The sequence below is a fragment of the Rhamphochromis longiceps genome, linkage group LG4 (assembly GCF_057381845.1).
Source record: "Rhamphochromis longiceps isolate RC_006_pf linkage group LG4, R_longiceps_female_GT1.1, whole genome shotgun sequence".
NCBI lineage: Eukaryota > Metazoa > Chordata > Actinopteri > Cichliformes > Cichlidae > Rhamphochromis > Rhamphochromis longiceps.
The window spans coordinates 5,224,412-5,245,778 of NC_140560.1; the positions used below are offsets into that span (position 1 = coordinate 5,224,412).

Sequence of the window (21,367 nt, forward strand, 5' to 3'; positions counted from 1 at the left end):
GTATACAGACAGCCTCTTGCTGTATCTGAGACTAGAAAAGCGCTCTGTAAGTTTCAGAATACAAGTTACTGCACAGACCATCGGTGAATTGCTTTATTGAGTTTCCAGACAAATTTAACAACAAGCCCACTTAAAAAAAAAACAACAAAAAGAAAAAACAGAGAAACAGGTAATCAGGGTCAACATCACAACATTACAGCGAGAGTAATAAAAAAAGGGCTTCGTTAAAATGTCCACAAACCCCTGAAATGAAACTGAGCGTGAAGAATCACAATAGTCACCTTCCCTTTTTAGGCTCCTGCAACACAATCCATCAACAGCAAATCAGGACGAGGAGGGGAACAAAAAATAAACAAAACAAACAAAAAACAGGCTGAAACTTCAAAAAAGGGACAAGTATCATCATCAATAATAGTCACAGTAATAGATTGCTCGAATAGCGTGTATTGCACATGTGTACACATATATGCACTTTATATACATGTGAGTCAGCAAGAACTAGACACATGTTATATCGTCGCAACAGGCAAGAATCTGGAGAAAACAACAGCACAGACAGAGAAGAGTCAGGAATGTGCTCGTGATCAGTTTCAACAAAAATGGCGTTTCCCGAAAAGAAAAAAACAACGTTTCAGGCGCGAGCTGAAACGAGTGAAAGGTAACAGAGAGAACGTCTCCCCTCAAAAAACAGGAGGTAAATGAGGGAGAGAGGGCGAACCTCCTCTGTCTCCCTCCCACCCGACAGCCCAAATGTACCGCTCTCCCACCCCCGCCCCTGAACACCGCATGATAGCAGGACACTACATTTACACCACAGTATCAAACATATCAAGAAATACACAGTATCAACTCGTAGCAAAATAGTCCGAGTGTGTGTGACTGTGTGCGTTTCACCTCAGTGTCGTGTGGGTGGCAGCAGCAGTAAAGCTATGTGGCCTCCAGGCTGGGGAGGTGCCCTGACAACCCAAACCATCTCTCTGCATCAGCACGGTGTCCTGAAAGAGTTCTCCATTCCCTTCCCTCTTCTCTTTGGGCTCTTCCAGCTAGCGCAATCAGCCCCCGTGCTGAGGCAAGATCCCAATGTTTCCCACCTCGATCTGTGCTCATAAGTGTCCTCGACACCAAGCAGCAACCACTACAGCTGAAGGGTTTGGCCGTCTCTTGGTAACGTGCTAAATCAACGCAACCACAAGTGGTTCATTCAGTTTTTCCAAATTAGGCCAGGTTTGTCCATCGCATCTGTCGACTACGACGACACAGAGGAGCTCACTCAAAATCGAATCTTGGACAGTAATGCTAATATGAAATTTGGGTATTTTTAAAGATGAGCAAAGTTTAGAACTGTTCACAACCATGTGTGAAGAAAGGGATAAACGTTTGCCGTCATATACTTTGTAAACTTTGCTGGTGTCAAGTTTTGCTCGCTTGGCAATTCCGTTTCTAGATCCGACTGAGTTTGCAAGAAACCCATCTGAACAACATCTTGGGAGGATTTTCCTGTTATTTTTTTTCTAATTCTTTTAAATCTTTAATATTTATTGTGGAACTAATAAAAACCACAAAATAAGTCTGACCTAGCGAGATAAGGTAGCTAATCATGAGCTCTTATAGGTTTACATGTTGACTTGTTGGGTCAAGGCTTTTTTTTAATGTGATTTTAATTCTTGAAAATACCTAAATTGTTATCCAAACTTGATTTACAGGAAATCAACTAACAATTTGTTCCCTTTGTGAATGCAAGAACAAGGAAAATTGGAAAAATTGTGTGCACTTCCAAATCAAAGGACTTAGAAAACCAACATCTGATTTATTGGTTGTTTCCATTTTACTGGTTTCTCTTCACTTGTTTGCATCTCAAAGGAAAACCTACCAATTAGATTAGATGCTAATTGCTGCTACTGAACCTTTTTCCTAATTATTACAAAAAGCAAAACTACATTTCTATATCATCTTTTCTAAAATGGAAAACAAAGTCTTACTGTTTAACTACATCAACTCAGTCTTTTCTTCTTCACTGGTTTAACAGTTTAGGCCAGCGGTCCCCAACCCCCGGGCCTGGGACTGGTACCGGTCCATGAGTAGTTTGGTGCCGGGATGCGAGTATTGAGGCTCAGGTGTGAAATTCATGGTTTTCAGGGTTTTTTAGCATTATTTTTTTATCGTTTTTTTCGTTAACTCGGTTTCCCTGGGTCCTTTCCGTGTGTTATGAATAAATCTTCTTTTTTTTGGTACTGGTACTGGTTTTATTTTGTTGCATTTACCCGCTACACCTTAAAGGCCAGTCGGTGAAAATATTGTCAGACATAAACCGGTCTGTGGCGCAAAAGAGGTTGGGGACCGCTGGTTTAGGCCACAGTGACCATGATGCCCACAAGATGCTAGTCTAGTTATTGAGGGAATGGAAGATCCTTTAACAAAGTGAATCTTTTACTTGTTGTTACTCATTTTTATAAATGTTAAGGTATTTTTCATCTGAACCAACACCTGTGGTAGTTGCTGCTTGCCTCCAAAGTTCTTCATTTGCTCCCTTTGTGCTTGCATGAACTCCAGTCGAGCTCAGAAGCTGACCCCGTGTAGCACTGCGGTGTCGGGTCATTAAAACGATCGACCTGTCCAGCTCTCGCTCACTCTACGGCCCCCACGAACCCGACGCAAGGCGCTGCTATTACTGACTGCGTGTTAAATGGACAAAATGCCCTTAGTGTTTACAATAGTACAAAAAGACTACACTAAACCACCTGGAAACACAGGTCAATAAATCAATCAATCAATACTGCCTCTCCATTCCACCTGACAGATAATATACACAAAGAGCACTCAACCACACTGTGTAAAAAGGTACAGAGAGTTCCTCCGATCATCGGTTGCTATGGCCTTCTCGCTCTCTGTTCCCATCACTGCAGTTCTACCACTGTGGTATTGCTTTAAATGGACGAGACCCAGAGGTAGCAGCGTCGGCTAGAACACCACAAAGGGTCCTGGGAAATGAAGTTTAGTGAGGTTGACGATTACGTCGATCAGAGTTAGTCCCCTGACGTCCCAGTATAGTGTTTCTGAGTTGAGTTTCAATAGGTTTTCATAATAGGCCGGTCCAGCTCTGAAGCTTCTGTGTGATTGGTCAGAATGGGAAGGTGGTGGCCAAACAGCAGTCAGCAGGCTTGAGCCTGAAGTTGGGTAGGTTGAGTTTTTGAGACTGAACAAACCTCAACACTTTCAAACATTCACTTTAAAGATTTCATGAGTGGTGCAATTTGACTGCACTTTTTTAATGAGGATGTGAGGATTATATCATGTAACAAAGCACTCGCTCCTTCATTACTGCACTGAAAATAGTGGATTGTCAGCACTGATCCAGGAACAGCACACGATGCATTCTCAGTCATTGTCACAGAATGGAAGCGAAATTTGTGTTAAAAGTTTTAACAGCCTTCATATGCGCTCTGTTCATTGGATGTAAGTCACCATGATATATAGTCGTGGTAATAAGAAAGTACGCCCTATGTAACTTCTAATGTTTCACATATCAGTACATAATCAGATAAAGTGCAACCTCAGAATCACCCCAAGGTCAGAGAAACTGACATGAACCCAGGCAGAGCACCTCGGGTATGAACTAAAGCAATGTTGTAAAGAAGAGCTGTTCCTCCAACAGTGTGAGGAAATGATAGTCATACAGCGGTTACTGCTGCTTGTGCTTCTACAAACTACTGAATTATCCCAGCTTTTATTTATCTGACTTTGTAATGACCTCATTTAAAGAGCTGGTGACGACTCAGTCATTTTGTTTATGCCCGATACTTAAAACCTTAGAATAAACAAAGCATGTACTTTTTTTTGACTCAAACGAGACTGTTAAAAAATCTGAGCAATGCTCTTAAGTCTTAATTTGAAAAAGAACAAGCTTGAAATGAGAAATCATCTCGACACGAGGATGCAACTAAACAATATGAGAAAACAGAAAATGAATCTATCAAGAAATTCTAATTCTAGGCGGATCTCCCTGTGATCTATTGATGTAACAGTGATATTGATAAGCCTGCTGAGTTGCACATTTTTCTGCCAGCTTTGGCTACAGCTGCTGTGTAGCTTTCAGCCTGGATTATATCTTTAAATTCCTCATATTTGTTTAGGATTATATATGCAGGATTATATTTGCTCCCATTAGAAATACACACCTTTAGACCTGTGTCTGTTCACCATTGGAAAACTAGTGATAACATCCCAATTTGAACATGCACAAACTGAGAATCATGTAGCTTTAACAGCAATTCAGGCAATCCAAGTGCCAACCTGGACATTTACTGCTAACTCATGCATGCAGCTTCCTGATGTGTCCTCAACAAAAAACGGTCTTCTCCATTAAAGTTGGTGCAAACCACGTCCAATAATACCTGAGGAAGCAGGTTTTCCTCGCTCTCAGTACTTACTGCTTATTTCACCTTGATTGTAATCAGTTTGTAGTGAGTTTATTCAAGTTTACTGTGGACAGCTGGGGATGAAATACCAATATCCCAGTCCAGCCTCATGGTCTAGGCTCTGGCTGATCCCCTGGTCCTCACCCAGAACCACTTCACCCTGACAGACCCTACAAGGGGCAACAATGACTTCTGAACCCATGGGATCACTCAGCCAAAGCCCTCCACTGTGGTAAGGTGGTGATTATGCTTTCTGGGTGAGGTGTTTTGGGCATGTCCAACTAAATGTGGGGCAGAACCAGGGCACGCTGGAATGGGAACACCCATTTATCACCCCAGAAGAGATGGAGGGCGTGGCTGAGGAAGACCGTCTTAGCATGTCTGCTTAGACTGTTGCTGTGACCTCTAGAAAATGGATGGTAGTGAGTTTAACAGCATTTAAGAGGTCTGACTGTCATCCATCCAGCGAGGCTGTTTTCAACACTCCTGCTGTACCTCATTTCACGATCCATCAAGTGACCATCATTGCTTCACTGCTTCCTGGATCAGAGCTGATACAAACCTAACGTATGAGAATTACAGGGCTCATGATTTGGTACCATCGTGTGATATGTAGAATGAATACCACAGTCTCTGGAGGAGCTAGCGTCATTTGGACTACAAAAACACATAATCACTGGACCAGCCTATTTTACTCAGCCATGACTTTTGACCTTAATATCACCTTTCTGTAGTTGCTGCTGTTTGCCTGCGGAGGGCAGCGCTAGTCCTGCTAGAAGAACTAGAGCTTGCTGACCACCCCCCCTCCAACACAACAATATTCAGCCATCCTGAGCATCTATAAACAAACAAACAAACAGGTCGTGGTCTGATCGCATCAGACCATGTGCTTACTTCCTGTCTAACAGCCAAACCTTTTCAAACTTCAAATCTTCAAATAGAATATATTCAGAAATCCAATCTGATTGGATAAAACACTGTTTACATATATATATTTATATAGAATATTGTTTTTGCTTTTTTATACAAAAAGAGAAAGTCTTTTGTGGTTTTATACATATGTGTATGTACAGATATAGAAAAGTGACCACACCAAACCTGCTGTGATGTAACCATGGCCAACAGGACAGGAGACGCTATTTACACCAAACAGGAAATATTACAATTATTTTTTTTAAAAAAGAGAGAGAGAGAGAGAGAGAGAGAGAGAGAGAGAGAGAGAGAGAAAGATAACGTGGGACGTGGTGGTCACTGCGGTGTTTCAAAAGTACAATCCCACAGTCCCCTCCTTCAAAGAAGAAGGTGCAGGGTTTAGGTCACATGACTAGATCAACACAAATGATAAAGACAGAGCGAGGGAGAGAGAGGACTGATGGGTGTTGCAGTTTCATTAGTTACATGAATCCTGCTAAAGCTGATCTGATCCTGAGACGCTTCCACCAGATTCCACAAAAGTCTGATTGAATATTATTTTAATCTTATTACTAATATTCAACTGAGATTTTTACTGGAGAGTTCTAGTGTGTGAGGATGGCTTTAGAGGGTTTTCTTCCCTCAAAAATGTGAAAAAAAGCAAAACTCAGTCTTTTGGAATATAACCAGATATTAAAAAATAGTCAAGAAGCAGAATATGTATTTACATGAGCTCATGAGTCTCTCTCTCCATCTCTCTACAGGCTGCTAAATAGTGAGACTGGGACAAACTAAGGCATCCAGATGAAGAAACAAGGACTCAGAAATGAAGTGACCAACTGGATCAACAACAGCGTGTGTGTGTGTGTGTTTGCGTGTGTGTTTAAAAGTGTGCTTCTTCAGTCCTGATCAGCTGGTTGCTGTACTGAGGTGCTGCGGTGGTGGTTTGTGTTTTCTGGACTTAGTTTTAGTTTTTGTGGACAGAAAAAAAGGCACCTAGTTCCTCCTCCTCCCCTGCGAATATTAAAACCAGTTATTTCCTCCAACGGGCAACCCTGCGCTCGACACACGCAAGAGGACCAGTCGTCCGCTTGGTGTGCGGCATTTAAGATTCAAGTTTTTCCACAGTCATCGTCCCTCAGTGGAAACAAAGGAGCAGGGATGGAATAAAAAGGTCACGAGAATGATTGGAGGGTGGAAGAGAACATTTCAGTGGTGCTGTGTACAGGTGGTCAAATATTCAAGGGCTCCCTCTCTGCTGAGACCCACGGAGGTGCTAACAAGTCGTCTGCTCCTCCTTGCATGGACGAAACAGTAGAGAAAAGAAGTGCATCCATGTTTTCGCATGACACGGTTTCTCCTCCGTTAAGTTCTCCTTTGCCAGTTGGAGTCCTCCACAACAGCACGACTGCGCTCTGTGTGTGTGTGTTGTGTTTACCAATGCACACTCCATGGAGGAAGAGGAAGAGAAAGAGAGGTGCTAGAAGGAGATGTAAGTGGAAGTTTGGTGGGCTTCTTGTTTAAGCTCCTCCTACGAAAAGGGCTCCTCTTCCATTGGTTCCTCTGTGGACCTGAGAGAAGGTCAAAGCAAAACAACATAAATGAATAAATACAAGCCTGAGAATTTGTTTGAAAACATGATTCGTTTCATTTCATTGTGAATTACAACACTAATGTTCTTGGATGACATGCGTGCTCTCCTGGCCCTGTAGCATAAAGCTTTCACTGTGCACTGCTGACCTGCTGGTTTCTGTGCTATCAGGAACAGAGCCTGGCTGCTCAACATCAACGCTCAGAGACGCCATGGCGCTGACCGTTTCCGCCTCATCCTTCTCTGACTGGCCTTGAGCCCCCAAGGGGCCGTCGAGTAGTGAGTGTCCACTGGTCTGAGACAAACTCTGGAGACAGGACCAGTGTTTACCTGCAGGGACACAGTGAGAGAAAGAAATACAATCAGGAAGTTGAGAAGATACGATCTCATGGGTTTCTGGCAGTTTAGCGAGCGTTTCTTACTCTGGATCTCTATTACTCTCTCCAGGGAGGCGTAGGCTTTTGGACAGGGCTGCTCCTGAGGCCACTGAAACACAGAGTCGCACTGACGGAGACAGAGAGAAGGGAAAACCAAAAAATAAGTGCTCAACACTTCAAGAAAGTCTGCTGACCAGTGAGGAGTGATGTTCTCATCACTGAATCACAGAACAGGCTAGCTAACATGCTTTATCTCTTTATTAGTTTATGAGTTAGTGGATACTCTGGCTTCCTCCCACAGTCCAAAGACATGCACTACATGGTGTGAATGTGGTTGTGTGTGTATCACAGTGTAATCGGCTTCATAGCTTTTGTCCCAGTAAGAAAGCTACGAAGCAGATTTTCCATCATTTGAGTGAATTTATTTGGACAAAGCAGTAATTGCAGTTTGCGCTCAGTCACCTCAAACCATCACAAAACCTTGTAAACACTGGTGTTGTTGTTCCATACTGTTGTTGCTAACACCTCCAGGTGGTAAAAGTCTAAGGTTAAGACATAAATATTAGACTCTGACTCTCACCGGGTCTCCCAGAAGCGCAGAGACGCAGGCCTCCGATGCGTCACAGATAGCGGTGAGGTCATGACCGCCCTCCAGCGCCATAACAACCCGCCCACCCGCCAGACCCATGAGCAGCTGCGTTAGCTGACCAAAACCTGCCAACACACAACCGTCACACGTGAGAAACACTGCATGTGAACCATAGTCACATAGACTCCTCAGAAGACGGCTCTGTAGAGAGACAGCATGTTTCTATTCGTTTGTTGTCTTACTGTTGAAAAACAGTTGTGGTCAAAAAAGAAAAAAGAAGTTGAGCAAAAACCCCAAATTAAAACAAACTAAAGGCTGTACTCACATTTGGCAGAGACATTGTAGCCTCCCAGAGGAGACTGATGACCCTCCACTGCATCGAAGCCTGCTGACACCAGGACCACATCTGGACTGAACTGTTGAGCGATGGGCATCACCACAGTCCTACACACACACACACACACACACACACACACACACACACACACACACACACACACAACAACAACAGAATTTGATTCCACTTATGTTGCAAACCTGAATTAACACCATTCAAATGCATACATGGCAGTACAAACATCACGAAACGATGAAATCTCCACGTTGAAAAGTTTTACCTGAAAGCAGTGAGGTACTCCACATCACCCATTGGGGGATCTACTCCCCCGGTCCACGCTATGTTCACATTAAAACCAACACCTGCACCTGATCCCACCTGCAGACAGCAGGACAAACAGGGACAGAGCAACAATCATCATCACGTGTCTTTAGCCATTCTGTTTGTAAACTCTGCTGTCTTTGCATTTCTGTCAGTTTCACTTTGTGTCTTTGAGCCTCCAGCTGTCTGCCTGCCTGTTCACCATCAGTTAATCTCTCTCTGTATTCTTGTTGCTTTCTCAGTCATTGGCCTCCTGCATCCTGCAATCAGGTCTTTTCTCTCCTGTGACCATATTTGCCATTTAAACTCAAATAGCCACCGCTTCTCGTTGATTTGCCTCTTGTTCGTTCCTGTGCACTACATTATGCAAGTGGAGATCTTTTTGGCCAGTTTGGTCAGCCAAGGTTGAAACTTTTGGTTTGTCGAATCCTCACACCCACAGAATGACCGGTGGGATTGTGTGATTACCTCCTCTGGAGCGCCGCTGCCAGGAAAGAAGTTTCCGTCGTCGTAGCGATGGAGGGAAATGTAGAGGACGTTGGGGTCACTATAGAAGGCCTGCTGAGTGCCGTTGCCATGGTGAATGTCCTGCAGTGACATATCACAGCAGCGTCAGAGAGAAGGTTAGAGGGAACGTATGGTACAGACGCAGTGGACACACAGGGACGGGTTAGCCTTTCACTCAGATTCATTTCCCTTTTAGTTTAACTTTTTAAAACCTTTTAAAAAAATGTTTTCCCAAAACTCTCAGGGATCGTCAAGATGCTGTTCTGGTAAATGTGAGACATGGCTTTGTTTTCCTTTTGCTCTAACTGTTTTTCACTGGAGTCTTAAAGCGTTAGAAACGGTTTTATAACCATTTCCAGACAGATAGATGGAGAATACTTCAGCAGCTTTCTGAGAGTTAAAGCGGGATAAATAGAAATGACTGTGTGATAACATTGTGTGAGTGAAAGGACCGATGTAGAGGGTGTACTGACGCTATAACTGATGTCTTGATTCGGCAGGTCTGCTAGGAATCAGGTCTGGGTGTGGCTAGCAAAACTGAACTGTGATATCCTAATAAAATGTGGTGAATCACAAATAATTCATAATTTAACAAAGATACAATGAGTCCACTAGGCTACATACACAAAAGGTAGGTTTGGATAGCTTTTCTTTATCCTTTAACACATGAAATCATTATTCAAATAGTGCATTTTGTATTTACTCAAATTATCTTTGTCCAATCACGTCACTTCACCTGCAATAATGAACAGTCACATTTAACCCTGATCTTACCCCAGTAAGCCTAAATCCTGCTTCCAGCTGCATCATTAATACATTCATCTTTCAGTACATTGATAGATGAATGTATTAACATGAATCTGTTTCACCCAAACTGAAGAAGCATTCATCTGTTCAGGGGGGGAAGTTTGGAGTAAAAATGAAGTTATTATTACACTTTCTATTAAATATGAAATGCCTAAAAAATGTATGCAAATATAATGTTTTCTATAGTCATAGAGAAACTGTGTGTTCCTGTCTAGCTATCTTTGTGAGGACCGAAATCTGCATTCTACTATACTTGTGAAAACCAACAGTCACTTGTGAGGACACACACACACTGGTCCTCACACGTTTGAAGCCTTTTTGAGGCTCGAAATGTGGTTTTAGTGTCAGGGTTACAATTAGGTTATGGTTAGGTATTAGGGTTAGGCATTCATTTTTAATGGTTAGGGCATAGGTGTCAAACTCTGGCCCGCAGCCTAATTACATTTGGCCCGCGAAACCATACAAAATTACTATCAGAGCTGGCCTGCCAGTATTATACAGTGCATGTACTGCTAATACTACAATTCCCAGAATGCTCTGTTGGTGTTTTGGCGCGTCAGTCATGACAGGACCCATTAGCACCCTCTCCTCTGTTGACCATAGCCATAGCAACCATGCAAATACTGCCATGCTATCTATTCCAAAATGGCAAAAAGAAAGGCAGAAAACAGGAGCTTTCTGGACAGGTGGGAGAATATGATGAAAATCTGATAAATGATAAAATGATCAAATTTAATTCAGAAGGCTGCAAATACATTTTTATTTAAGAAATGAATTCCACTGATGTGTTATTTAATTGGAATTTTGATTTTGCATGTGTGCAATTTTAAGTTATACATACGTTTATATAGTTATATATATTGTTCAGTATTAAGCTTTGCTTGTTCCATATTCAGATTTTCAGCAAAACTTGTTTGAGTCCATAAGAAAAGATTCCTTGCTATATTTGGAGGAAGATTTTTTTCAATGAATATTAATGTTAGCCCGCGACTTTGATCCAGTTTTGAATTTTGGCCCACTGTGTATTTGAGTTTGACACCCCTGGGTTAGGGTAAGGGGCTAGGGAAACCATTATGTCAATGAAGGTCCTCACTAAGATAATTGAACGGGCTTAAGGCATTTTTGAGATGTGATTTTAGTGTCAGGGTTACAGTTAGGTTTAGGTTTAGGCTGACAGCATTATGTCAATTAGATGTCCCCACAAAAATATGAAAACATGACTGTGTGTGTGTGTGTCTGCTCTCTCACCCAGTCCACAATGAGGATCTTGCCCACTCCAAGTTTCTGCTGCAGCAGCTTGGCAGTAATGGCGACTGAATTGAAGAAACAAAAGCCCCTGTGCAAACACATTAAAAAAACATATTAGTCAAGCTGGAGATGTAGTGAGAGAAATGTAGTCAGAATTCTGTGACAGGTGTACTGACATAGCCGTGGACTCCTCAGCATGGTGCCCTGGAGGACGAACAACTGCGAAGCCATTCTAGAGAAACAAGCACAGAGTGAGGGGGACGCGCACGCAGCATGAGCTCACACTCATGGTTTGTGGTTGCCTCGGTGAAAGCCTTACTTTTAACTCCCCTGCAGCCACTCTGAAGGCCAGCTCGATGACCGAGCCCACCGCCATGCGCACTGCAGCCGATGAGTGCATCTCATTCCACACTGTGTCGCTGTCCACCTGCAGGGGGCAGCACACAGTTCAGACCAGGGCTAACACTAACACAGGCAGACCAGCTAGAAAGAGAGAATCTCACCCCTATTCCTCCACAGGGAAGAACAGCGTACATCTTCTGGCTAATCGGACCTGGAACGAAAATCAGCCAGAGTTGAGGTTACGGCACAGGAAGTGCTCGATACATTTATCACAAGTGGAAATAATAATAACAGGCAAACAGTAAAGTGGGTACGACACCCACACAGGCAACAGCCAAACACAGGATGGAAGGACCATAACTGGGTTGTCAGAACACACACTCAGTCATCACGACATCTCAATGTTATCAACCTTTATGTAATTACAAATGATGTTTCCTGGGTAAAGTATTCAGTTACAGTGGACACACTGCTGGGTCCTGAGCTTATTTACAGTAAGGATGCTGTGACATTCCTGTCTTATTTTCCTCTGTGGAGTTACTGTGAGGATAATTGATCTGGGTGTCTGATTGATGTATTGCTTTATTTCTAAAAATTAAACAGGAACATTTAAAGAAGCGATAAAACTCATGCTAACTCGTACAGCAAAAGTTAAGCCAGGGCTGCATTTTTCTCTATAATTTACTCTGTAATTTATAATTTACAGATTTACTTTAGTCAAGCTTCAGTGTATAGAAAGTGTAGACAGACAGTCAGACAGACAGACGGGTACCGAGCAGCTTCTTGTGGTCCAGTTTGTGCCGATTGAGCGGACTGGTTCCATACAGCAGGGTGTGGAACTCTGAATGGACGGACTGGATCTCATCCAGAGATGCTTTACGCCCACGAATCCTCTGCTCACACACAGACAGAGAGTAATGTTTGCATACAACAAAATCAACTTTGCAAGAAATGACAGATGTGCTGTACTTGCTTTTACACAGTGTATAAATCAATAAACTGAATTGAACAAATCATTGCAGGCTCTGCTGTCAGTGTGAAGGCCTTATCTGAAACTTAAGAATGTGTGTGTACCTCACAGCGGCCCAGCAGGCCTGTCTCCTGCAGTCTGGACCAGATGCTCTGAACTCTCCCAGCATGCTCTGGGTGGATGTGAGCGTTCCCACACACACACTGATGTTTCAGCATCAGACTGTCATATACGAGCCCTGGAGAGGGAGAGGAAAAAGATACACACAGATATTGCAATGAAATAAAAGCCTGTAGTTCAGTGGTATGGACACCGGGTCAACAGCAGCTGTAGTACCCAATGATCACCACAAGATGTCAGGAGTAACTACCAATTACATGTATTTGTGTGCAGCTGCATAAAGTCTGTTTTTATATTCGTAAACTGGAATTTAACACTGGTTGGTCTGTTACGGAGTGGAAAACAAAAGATCCACTTTAAGCATGAAATGAGTCACAGCAGCACAATAAGAACACAATCTATGAAGATTTAAGATTTCAAAATTTACAGCCACACGTTTACTCTGAAATAACTGTCAAAGAGAGACGGGTCACCTTAATCACCAGCTTTCATTATCAGGATTAACATGTTTTTCAAGCTTGCATTTTTACAAGGCCACATCTGTCAGATCTGCCCTCGTTTCATCCTGGTCAGACCCCATCTCAGGCTAAGCTCACGTTAAAGTGAACCCTTTTCTACATAAAAGAACTGGACTAGGAAAACAACAGCACAAAACTCATGGTTTGAGTCTTTATTTGGTACCAAAGACTTAAAAGCTAATTTAATACCAGAATAAATCTGTTTAATAACAGACGCAGTGTGAGATGAATAAGGATTACTTATGAACTATGATTCAAATCCAAGAATTCAAACTTGGAGCAGAACAGGTCATTACTGTGACGCTCCCTCTCTCTGGCTTTGAAAATGCCAAGAACGCAGCTTACGGTCTGAATAAACTTTATAAGTGTGCCAGCTGCACAGTGTGAGCTGAAGTAAATCTAGGTGAGGCGATTAAAACGTGAAGTGCTCAGACTCCTCTGTGTAACAGTTTAGTTTACAGTACTCATGCAAGGAAGTCTCATATGGAGCTGTTGTCCTGTGGATTCAGAGCATACAGTAAAGAACACCCTGACCTGACCTGCACGTTCTCGTCCCAGCACATCAATGCAACATCAAAACAGGAAGAGCTCTTACTGGAAAATAATCAAATATAAAACAAGGTACGAGTGATGGGCTCATGTGCTGTTCATCTGAACCGTCAACCGAGAGAGTCAGCTCCCTGTTGCTAGGCAACAAGTATGGAGGCCTCCAGTAGGCAGACTTGACACCATCACATTGTTAACCAATGGGAAACCAGATGTGCGCACGCACAACCACATAAGAAGCGCAAACACAGAAAACTGACCGGTAGTGAAGAGGTGTTTGATGGGATTAACGGCAGCTGCAGGAGAGGACTGCGCTCTACCCAGGGGTCTGTGGGGCAACGAGGACTGGAACACACCCAGCTGCTGCAAGGCCTGATGGGACAGGGATGGAGGGAGAGAAGAGATAGAAAGTAATGATTCGCTGCAGGAGGATGAATCAGAGATCAGCTCATTCACTGCAGCGATGGAGGATGTGTGTGTTTAAGAGGAGAGCACACTTAAAACCAGTCCTGTCTCTCTGTCTCTGCACACACACACACACACACACACACACACACACACACACACACACACACACACTGAAATCACTATTCAAAATATTGTATCATTCACAAAAATTGTGTTCCGTTTTCATGACATTTGGACTGACTGTCCTGAAATCTAACTGATCACCACCCCCTCATGGTATGTGTGTGAGATTTCAGGTTTGTGTAACCACTCCCCTCACACACACACACACACACACTCTGTGGTGTCTATATATAGGGAGTGTTGCTGTGCTCCCTGCTGCGATCTGGGTGACTCATCACGCGTGGGTGGACACTAAAAGACACACACTCGAAGATATACAGACATACAGGACACACATACACACACAGCGGTGAGTCCAGTGGTTGAGTCATCAGCTGGTGATGTCACTGCGGCATCAACAAGTGTGTGTGTGTGTGTGTGTGTGTGTGTGTGTGTGTGTGTGTGTGTGTGTGTGTGTGTGTGTGTGTGTGTGTGTGTGTGCATCATTATCTTGAGGCTGGGTCAGCTTTAAAGGCTTTTGTCTTTCCTCCACTGTTCAACAACGTGCCCCAAACATCCAACCTGATACTTGCAGTACTGAGCAACAACAGGTCCTGCAGCAGAGGACGTGAACCCCTGCAGAGCCCTGATCTCATCATGCAGTCTCCCAGGAAGCATCCTCCCTCTGATTTTGCATATTACTGTATACGCTGCATAAAAGCAGTGAAGTTGTTCATATTCAAATGCCATCTTGTTTTGTTTTGGTTAAGCATCTGATTTCTTCTTCTTCTGATGACTCATCAAGTACCGGTGCAAAAATAAATAAATAAAGCTGCTTCTCCACAATCACAGCATCCACTTTAACCCTCCTCTCAGTAAGTACCACCCACAGTGAACACGGGTCAGAGGTGTCATGGGGCTGGAGAGAGAAAGATGACTGAAAAACACAGTGAAATGTGCAGGTTAAATGCACTTAAACTCAATGACCGCTAGCACGCACGTCACACACGGACCTTTACGGTCGGGTCCAGAAGTATTTAGACAGCAGCACAATTTTCCTACAGAAATGTTGCCTCTGTACTAAATCAATGAAATGAAGCAATCAAGATGCGATTGAAGTGGAAACTTCAGCTTTAATTCAAGAGGCTGACCACAAATCTTGCATTAAGCATTTAGGAATTACAGCTATTTTTATACACACTCCCTCCACAGTAACAAGAGCAGTGTACCATAACTGAGTATATCAGAAACCTTTAAACATTCGGAAGCCAAACCAAAAACTGAGAGTTCTCCTTCTGTGGCTTCAGTGTTGTGTGCTCAGGTAAGCTGGTAACCACTGAAGACCTCTCCATGTTTTGCTTTAAGAGGTGCTTCTGTTGGACCATTGCAAGGCTGAACTGTGAAGCACTATCTTATCAGTTTTGCAGCATCTGATTGAAAGTACAGTTTGCACCTGCAGTCACATAATCAATAAAGAAGAGTGGTGACCTGAACTGAATGATTGTGACCATAAACTCATCGCAGAAGTGTTTACAAAAAAAACGTCGGCACTTCTTCAGAGCTGGTGAAGTCGCCCTCTGTTGGCCATTTGATAAAAGGCAGGCTTAAAGTATTTCTGTTGAGGCTTTACTTCTTAGATATGACAGGTACGTCCTTAATGCCGTCTCTACTATGTTGGAGAGGCGATCAGGTGTATGAATAATGATGCTTTCTTGTCCCTGTTCATGCTCTTATCATGTTTCACATTTGTAAGGCTGTTCTAATCTGGCTGTTTGTGCTCGTCACTGCAGCCACTCACTTTGAGGTTAAACTCTACTTACATTCACTAACTGTAGATTTAAATGTTCTCAACTTTACTCAATGTTATGTAGGGCTTTTGTTTACCAGGGAAACAACTCAACTGTGATTATCACCTTTATCTGCCATGTGTAGTCTCCGTGGTCTTTTGGTGTTGCTCAGCTCATCCTTCTGTTTTTGGCCAATTCAACTGTTGATACCAAATGTTGGCATCAGAGTCTGATTGTGGAACGACATATTTAGAATACCAGATGGCAGACTAAATAGGAAAGAATTCATGTAGTTAGCATCACTGATCCACTTTGAGCAAAGTGATCCTTACGTTCAGTCAGAGTCCTTGAACAGTGTTGTGCTCACACAGTTAGACGTCACCACCCTGCACACTGCCAAGTGGTCTGAGCATCACATTGTATAAGTTGGCTCTTCAAGAACGCTTAGCCTCGTCTAAGACGAGAAAAATATGCGTTTGGCAAATTTTGGAAAATTCAATGTGTGTTCTTTTTCCTGAAAGCAGATAAGACACGTTATGCAATGAGCTCAGCCCAAAAGGAATACTCTGAAGTGATACGTAAATGTACTGCAGCTCAGAATTGCTATGTGTGAAAACAGTTGCGCGTGGGTGAAAAACACCTGAAGCCACCTCAGCTTTAGACTGAAGTAAGAGGCCGACCATTAGCTGGGATGAGTCAGATCACTAACGCAAAGCAACCGCTGTAACAGAGCAAACGCAGCGAGATACAAAACAGCAGGAAGGCGGTCAGTGATGCATTTGTGTGACTCATCCCTCTGTGGGATGACGCTGTGGAACCAACAAGTCCTGAGTTTTAAGACAGACCGTGGGCTTTGAAGGAGCTCCTGTTGGACACCTTGTCATTATCAGATGAGCCCAAGCTCACTAACTGACCACACCCATTTACATGAACCAAGCTGATTATCAATGATGCAAAGCTGCACTGTATTCACACACAAACCTGACTGTAACTCCCTCTCTCCTCTTCGTCGCCCTCCCTCAACTGAATGATATCTTCATCCTCTTCCTCTTCTTCCAGCTCACTCTCGGTGCTCTCCCCTTTGATATGCACGCTTCCACACTCCTCCTCACCCTTCACGTGCACGCCGAGACGCTCAGATGAAGGCGTGCTATCATCAGACCCCTCCTTCTGAAGCCTGATTGGATGAGAAGACAGAACAGAGGGAAAAGGTGTGTCCAGGAGCCAGATACACGTGCTCTTTACGAAAACTAGCTTCTGGGTCAGATTTACAAAGCAGGGCAACTGATCGACAACCTGCAACTGAACAACGCACCAACGAGAGTGTAAAGCTATGCGAACAGGCACAGCCGGTTCATTTCAATAATGATGTCGGCATGATCTACCAAGAGCAGCAAAAATTAGCAGGCTGGACACAAGTAGGACCTGGTGAGAGAATGAGTCATCTATTGTTGCTGAAATCTGACAAACATAACAAGCTCATGTTTTACAGTGTTTCCTTCCAGGAAAAACAGCAATTCAGAAAAATGTTTTGATTCAAGAGCAAAACCAAAGGAAACTGAACAAGATCCGTTCGGGTCTTAAGACTGAGTCCAGGGCTGTTTCATTTCCACCTTACAAACCTGAACTCTGACAGCTGACTGATGGGATGATTAGGCAGTCAAATATCTACATCAATAATAGAAGCGACACACTTTATGTTGTTATGCAAGTCATAGAAAATTCCTAAAAGCTTAATTGTGATGATGAAGAGCTCTATAGCACTCTGCAGTTTTCACTCCCAACGTTTGTACAGAAATCTGACTATAAACCAAAAACACTGCACACTGCACACTTGACTCTCTGTAACAGATCCATGACCTGCATGTGTTTAGCACCAAAGCACTTGGGTTCACAGTTTGAGCCACCCATTATAAGCTTGTTCCGCTAACAACCATCTCAGCTATGCCAGGAACACCAGTTAAGATAATGTGTAGAAATAATGGCAGGCAACCACAAACCTAAATCGTGTTGTGAGTCACTTAAATATTTCTCAAAACTCTGAGCTCAGAAGAGGAAACTGTGATGACTACGTCAGCCAACAAGATCAGTAAAAATGTAAAAATAGGAGCAGCCACACTCTTCATTTCTACAGATATATAATAATATATACATATATATATATTTATATTTATATTGTTATTAACCAGCCTAATAACAAAGCCTAAATAATAACAAACTGAATTCATGTTTTTATACTCATATTTGAGCTAACGGAGTGGACATCTCTGAGAACAGAACATTCACTTTTTATATTCAGGAATTGTATTTGTAATTTCAATTAAAAACAAATAACAGCTTTTCAGCTTCTTTGTAAAGCAACAAATTTGAAACATCACAGATAAAAACAATATTTCTATTTAGCATTAAACAGCCTCCACATACTGCTGGAGGAACCATTACTGAACGAGGATTTTGGCATTGGCATAAACCTCACATCAGGCTGGGGCTAATAATGTGTTAAGCACTGTGTGTCACACAGAGACACACAAACACAGAAATACTGGCACACCTGTGAAGGCCCACCCCTTCATCCTCCTCCTGCATGTCATTGGTCTCTGTAAGCTCCTCCTCTGTTTCCTCTGGGTGAGTGGGTGGTGGCCTAGGTAAATCTGTCCCCTTTGACAGCATCTACACACACACAAACACACAAAGATTATGTGAGAATCTGCACGTGTGCTCATCTGTGTGTGTGTGTGTGTGTGTGTGTGTGTGTGTGTGTGTGTGTGTGTAATTGTGTCTACCTTGTAATGCTTCTCCAGGAAGTGATGGTGCTGCTGTTGAACCACCAGTTGCTGCAGGGCCTGGGGGGACTGGGGCAAAGGTGCGCTCTGCGTACGAGCCAGCGGCCGGTGGCGAGGCAGCTTGTTGACGGCCCGCATGCCACCCGACACACCTCTCTCTGCCGTAACCAGCGGCGATTGGCTGTACATGGGCACTGGACAGGTCAAGGGTCACAGAAAAAGGTGATGAGTTAGGCGCTGTCGTGAATTTTTGTGTATGTGCTGTGTGCGCGATTGTGTTTGCACCACCTAGCATAGCAGTCTGTTGCCTAGCCTGCTCCAGCAGTAGTACGTGTTGCAGTAACGAGGAATGGGCTGAATGAGAGCTGGGGGGCGGAGTCTCCACATCATGTCCCACACCTGCAAAGAGATATTAAATCATAACTAAAGAATTCAATTTAAACCAACTACAGTCACGATGCACTTTTATGATTAGTGCACAATGACTCACTAAACTCTGATATGAGCAGCGGTCCAGCTCACCTGCTGGAAGGGAGGACGTGGAGAGAAACTTTCCTGTTAGAGCTCCACCCCCCCGCAGCGACTGGATGGCCTGACGCTCTGCCTCTTGCTGGGCAGACAGCTTCTGGGAGGGCTTTAGAGGGAGTATTACCATAGTTACCACACAGACACAAATTGACAGGCACCTCATGGCAGTTTTTCAGCTGCTCAGCTTTTTGCTTAAATCCTCTCCTTGAACAGGAACTGTTTATTTAACACAGAACTCAGAACAACAAATCTATGAAGTGCTGGATTCCTTCTGATGGTACAGATTTCCTACAGTGGTGCAAACAGAGCTCGGAGCAAACGGAGCAACCAAAACTCATCATGAAAATGTATCCAAAGCCAAGACCAAAGAAGTCTCAACACCGTGTTTGGTTGTCTTAGCATATTTTACCTTTATAAAAATGCAGGAATAACTACCTTTACACTGAAACACAAGAATAGGACTCTTTATTGTTTCCATGTATTCCATAAGAAGCAGCCTGTGGATATCTTTCCACTGGGTTCGTGTAGAAATGTGCAGACATAAAAATCCCACTGGAGAAAGAGCTTTTAACCAAATCATACATTTTAAGGATAGCACTCGCTTACACATGCAAGCTAGAAGTGATCTCTCACCAAAATGAACAGTCATGGAAATAAAAAGGCCTCCTTTGGTTTACTTCTGTGTGGAAAACTACACACATATAGAAAAAGAAGAGCCACTGCTTCATGGATCACTTAGTGTAAGTGAGTAAGACTGACTGCTTTGTAACAAAAGTGCACGTCAGCTAGACGAAACTCCTGGGTTTAAAAAGCAAAGCAACAAGGAGGCGACTTCTACGCTCACCACAAGGAGGCCAGTTGGAAAGACGTCACTGGCAAATGACTGATTGACACCCTCAGTAAGCCTTTTCCCAATTCATTCATACAGCTCCATTTAACAACAACAGCTGGCACAAGGTACTTTATATTGTTAAGTAAAGAACCTGCAGAGGTAAGCAACCCCAGCAATCACACCAATCCCACAACTGTCTATGACTGAGCATTTGGTGACAGTGGGAAGGAAGAACTTCCTTTTAACAGGAAGAAACCTCCACCAGAACCAAGCTCAGAAAAAACAGGATACGCAGATACTTATAGAACTACAGGTTACTGTGTAACAGTGTGTGTGGCGAGTCCATCAGTGTGGGGGTGTATAGTGTGTGTTTGTGTGTTCTTGTGTCGATGGGTACATGCACCGCAGTGACTCACCGTGATATGTGTGTTGGCAGGGAGACCCAGCGAGATATTCGGCAGGGAGGGTGAGGTGTAGAGACTCAGAGGACTCAATGTCCCATCAGCCCCCAGCGTCTGATGGAGAGACCTCAGCTGCAGAAAAACAAACACGCAAGCAGTTTTAGTGTCCTGCACAGGGAGAACTCAGTTTGTTAAATTTAGCACATACTGGGGCAAAATATAATTAACTGCTTCTTCTTCTTGTTATAGAACAAGACCATTTCCTGGAAGTTTCTTGGAAGAGCACAAAAACAGGAAACTTCCATGGCATTTGTTCCACACTCGCTCAACTTAAATAAACAGAGGAGTCTTGTCAGCCTTGAAGGCCTTTAAGAATTACTCCATACAGCCTGCTTTAACATGCATTTGATACAGTTGTGCCCAGTATATTATCCATATTCAACACCACTCTTAGAAATATGCCTCTGGAATAAAATGAAAAAATGAAATCACACTGTCTTTGGCCATGCTTGTCTTTAATCTCTAACTAGAGCCCGACTGATATCTCAGTATCAGTGTTTATAATGCCCAACAAATGAAAACTCAAAAGGTAAAGAGACAGGAAACCATGTTATGAGCACTGATGTTGGATAGTTTGACCACCAGAGGGCGTTCTGCGTACCTGCTTGTAGCCAAACACAACAACCAGTTAATTCAAGTGGCAATGAGTGTAAATGAGTAATCCGAAACATGATTATTTAACTGCTTTGTCATATTATCTTCATAAAGACCTACAACGAAAACATAAAAAATGTCAGGGGAATCATTTCATGTGTCTTTAAAGTCATATACTGAAATAACCAATCAAAACCAACCAACTCTGCTGAGGCTACAACTAGGATGATCTGATACCCTCATGTTGGTGTTGTTCCCAGACCATCATGAAA

The 21,367-nt window shown here is 43.2% G+C and overlaps 1 protein-coding gene across 2 annotated transcripts in view; it reads right to left on the reverse strand.

The window, feature by feature from the left end:
• Nucleotides 1-5,594: 5,594 nt before the first annotated feature.
• hdac5 (histone deacetylase 5) overlaps nucleotides 5,595-21,367 on the reverse strand; it is a 62,882-nt gene continuing 47,109 nt past the window's right edge. For both annotated transcript variants that reach the window (XM_085402988.1, XM_085402987.1), the window contains 20 exons: nucleotides 20,457-20,573; nucleotides 19,203-19,314; nucleotides 18,969-19,079; nucleotides 18,681-18,874; nucleotides 18,449-18,567; nucleotides 16,879-17,074; nucleotides 13,861-13,972; nucleotides 12,521-12,654; nucleotides 12,219-12,339; nucleotides 11,608-11,657; nucleotides 11,424-11,531; nucleotides 11,281-11,336; nucleotides 11,105-11,192; nucleotides 9,011-9,130; nucleotides 8,502-8,599; nucleotides 8,210-8,328; nucleotides 7,876-8,009; nucleotides 7,341-7,422; nucleotides 7,068-7,248; nucleotides 5,595-6,898 (listed from right to left, as the gene is read on the reverse strand). In XM_085402988.1, coding sequence (XP_085259114.1) covers nucleotides 6,859-6,898; nucleotides 7,068-7,248; nucleotides 7,341-7,422; nucleotides 7,876-8,009; nucleotides 8,210-8,328; nucleotides 8,502-8,599; nucleotides 9,011-9,130; nucleotides 11,105-11,192; nucleotides 11,281-11,336; nucleotides 11,424-11,531; nucleotides 11,608-11,657; nucleotides 12,219-12,339; nucleotides 12,521-12,654; nucleotides 13,861-13,972; nucleotides 16,879-17,074; nucleotides 18,449-18,567; nucleotides 18,681-18,874; nucleotides 18,969-19,079; nucleotides 19,203-19,314; nucleotides 20,457-20,573 — 2,292 coding nt within the window. In that variant the 3' untranslated portion in view covers nucleotides 5,595-6,858. The remainder of the gene's footprint in view (nucleotides 6,899-7,067; nucleotides 7,249-7,340; nucleotides 7,423-7,875; nucleotides 8,010-8,209; nucleotides 8,329-8,501; nucleotides 8,600-9,010; nucleotides 9,131-11,104; nucleotides 11,193-11,280; nucleotides 11,337-11,423; nucleotides 11,532-11,607; nucleotides 11,658-12,218; nucleotides 12,340-12,520; nucleotides 12,655-13,860; nucleotides 13,973-16,878; nucleotides 17,075-18,448; nucleotides 18,568-18,680; nucleotides 18,875-18,968; nucleotides 19,080-19,202; nucleotides 19,315-20,456; nucleotides 20,574-21,367) is intronic.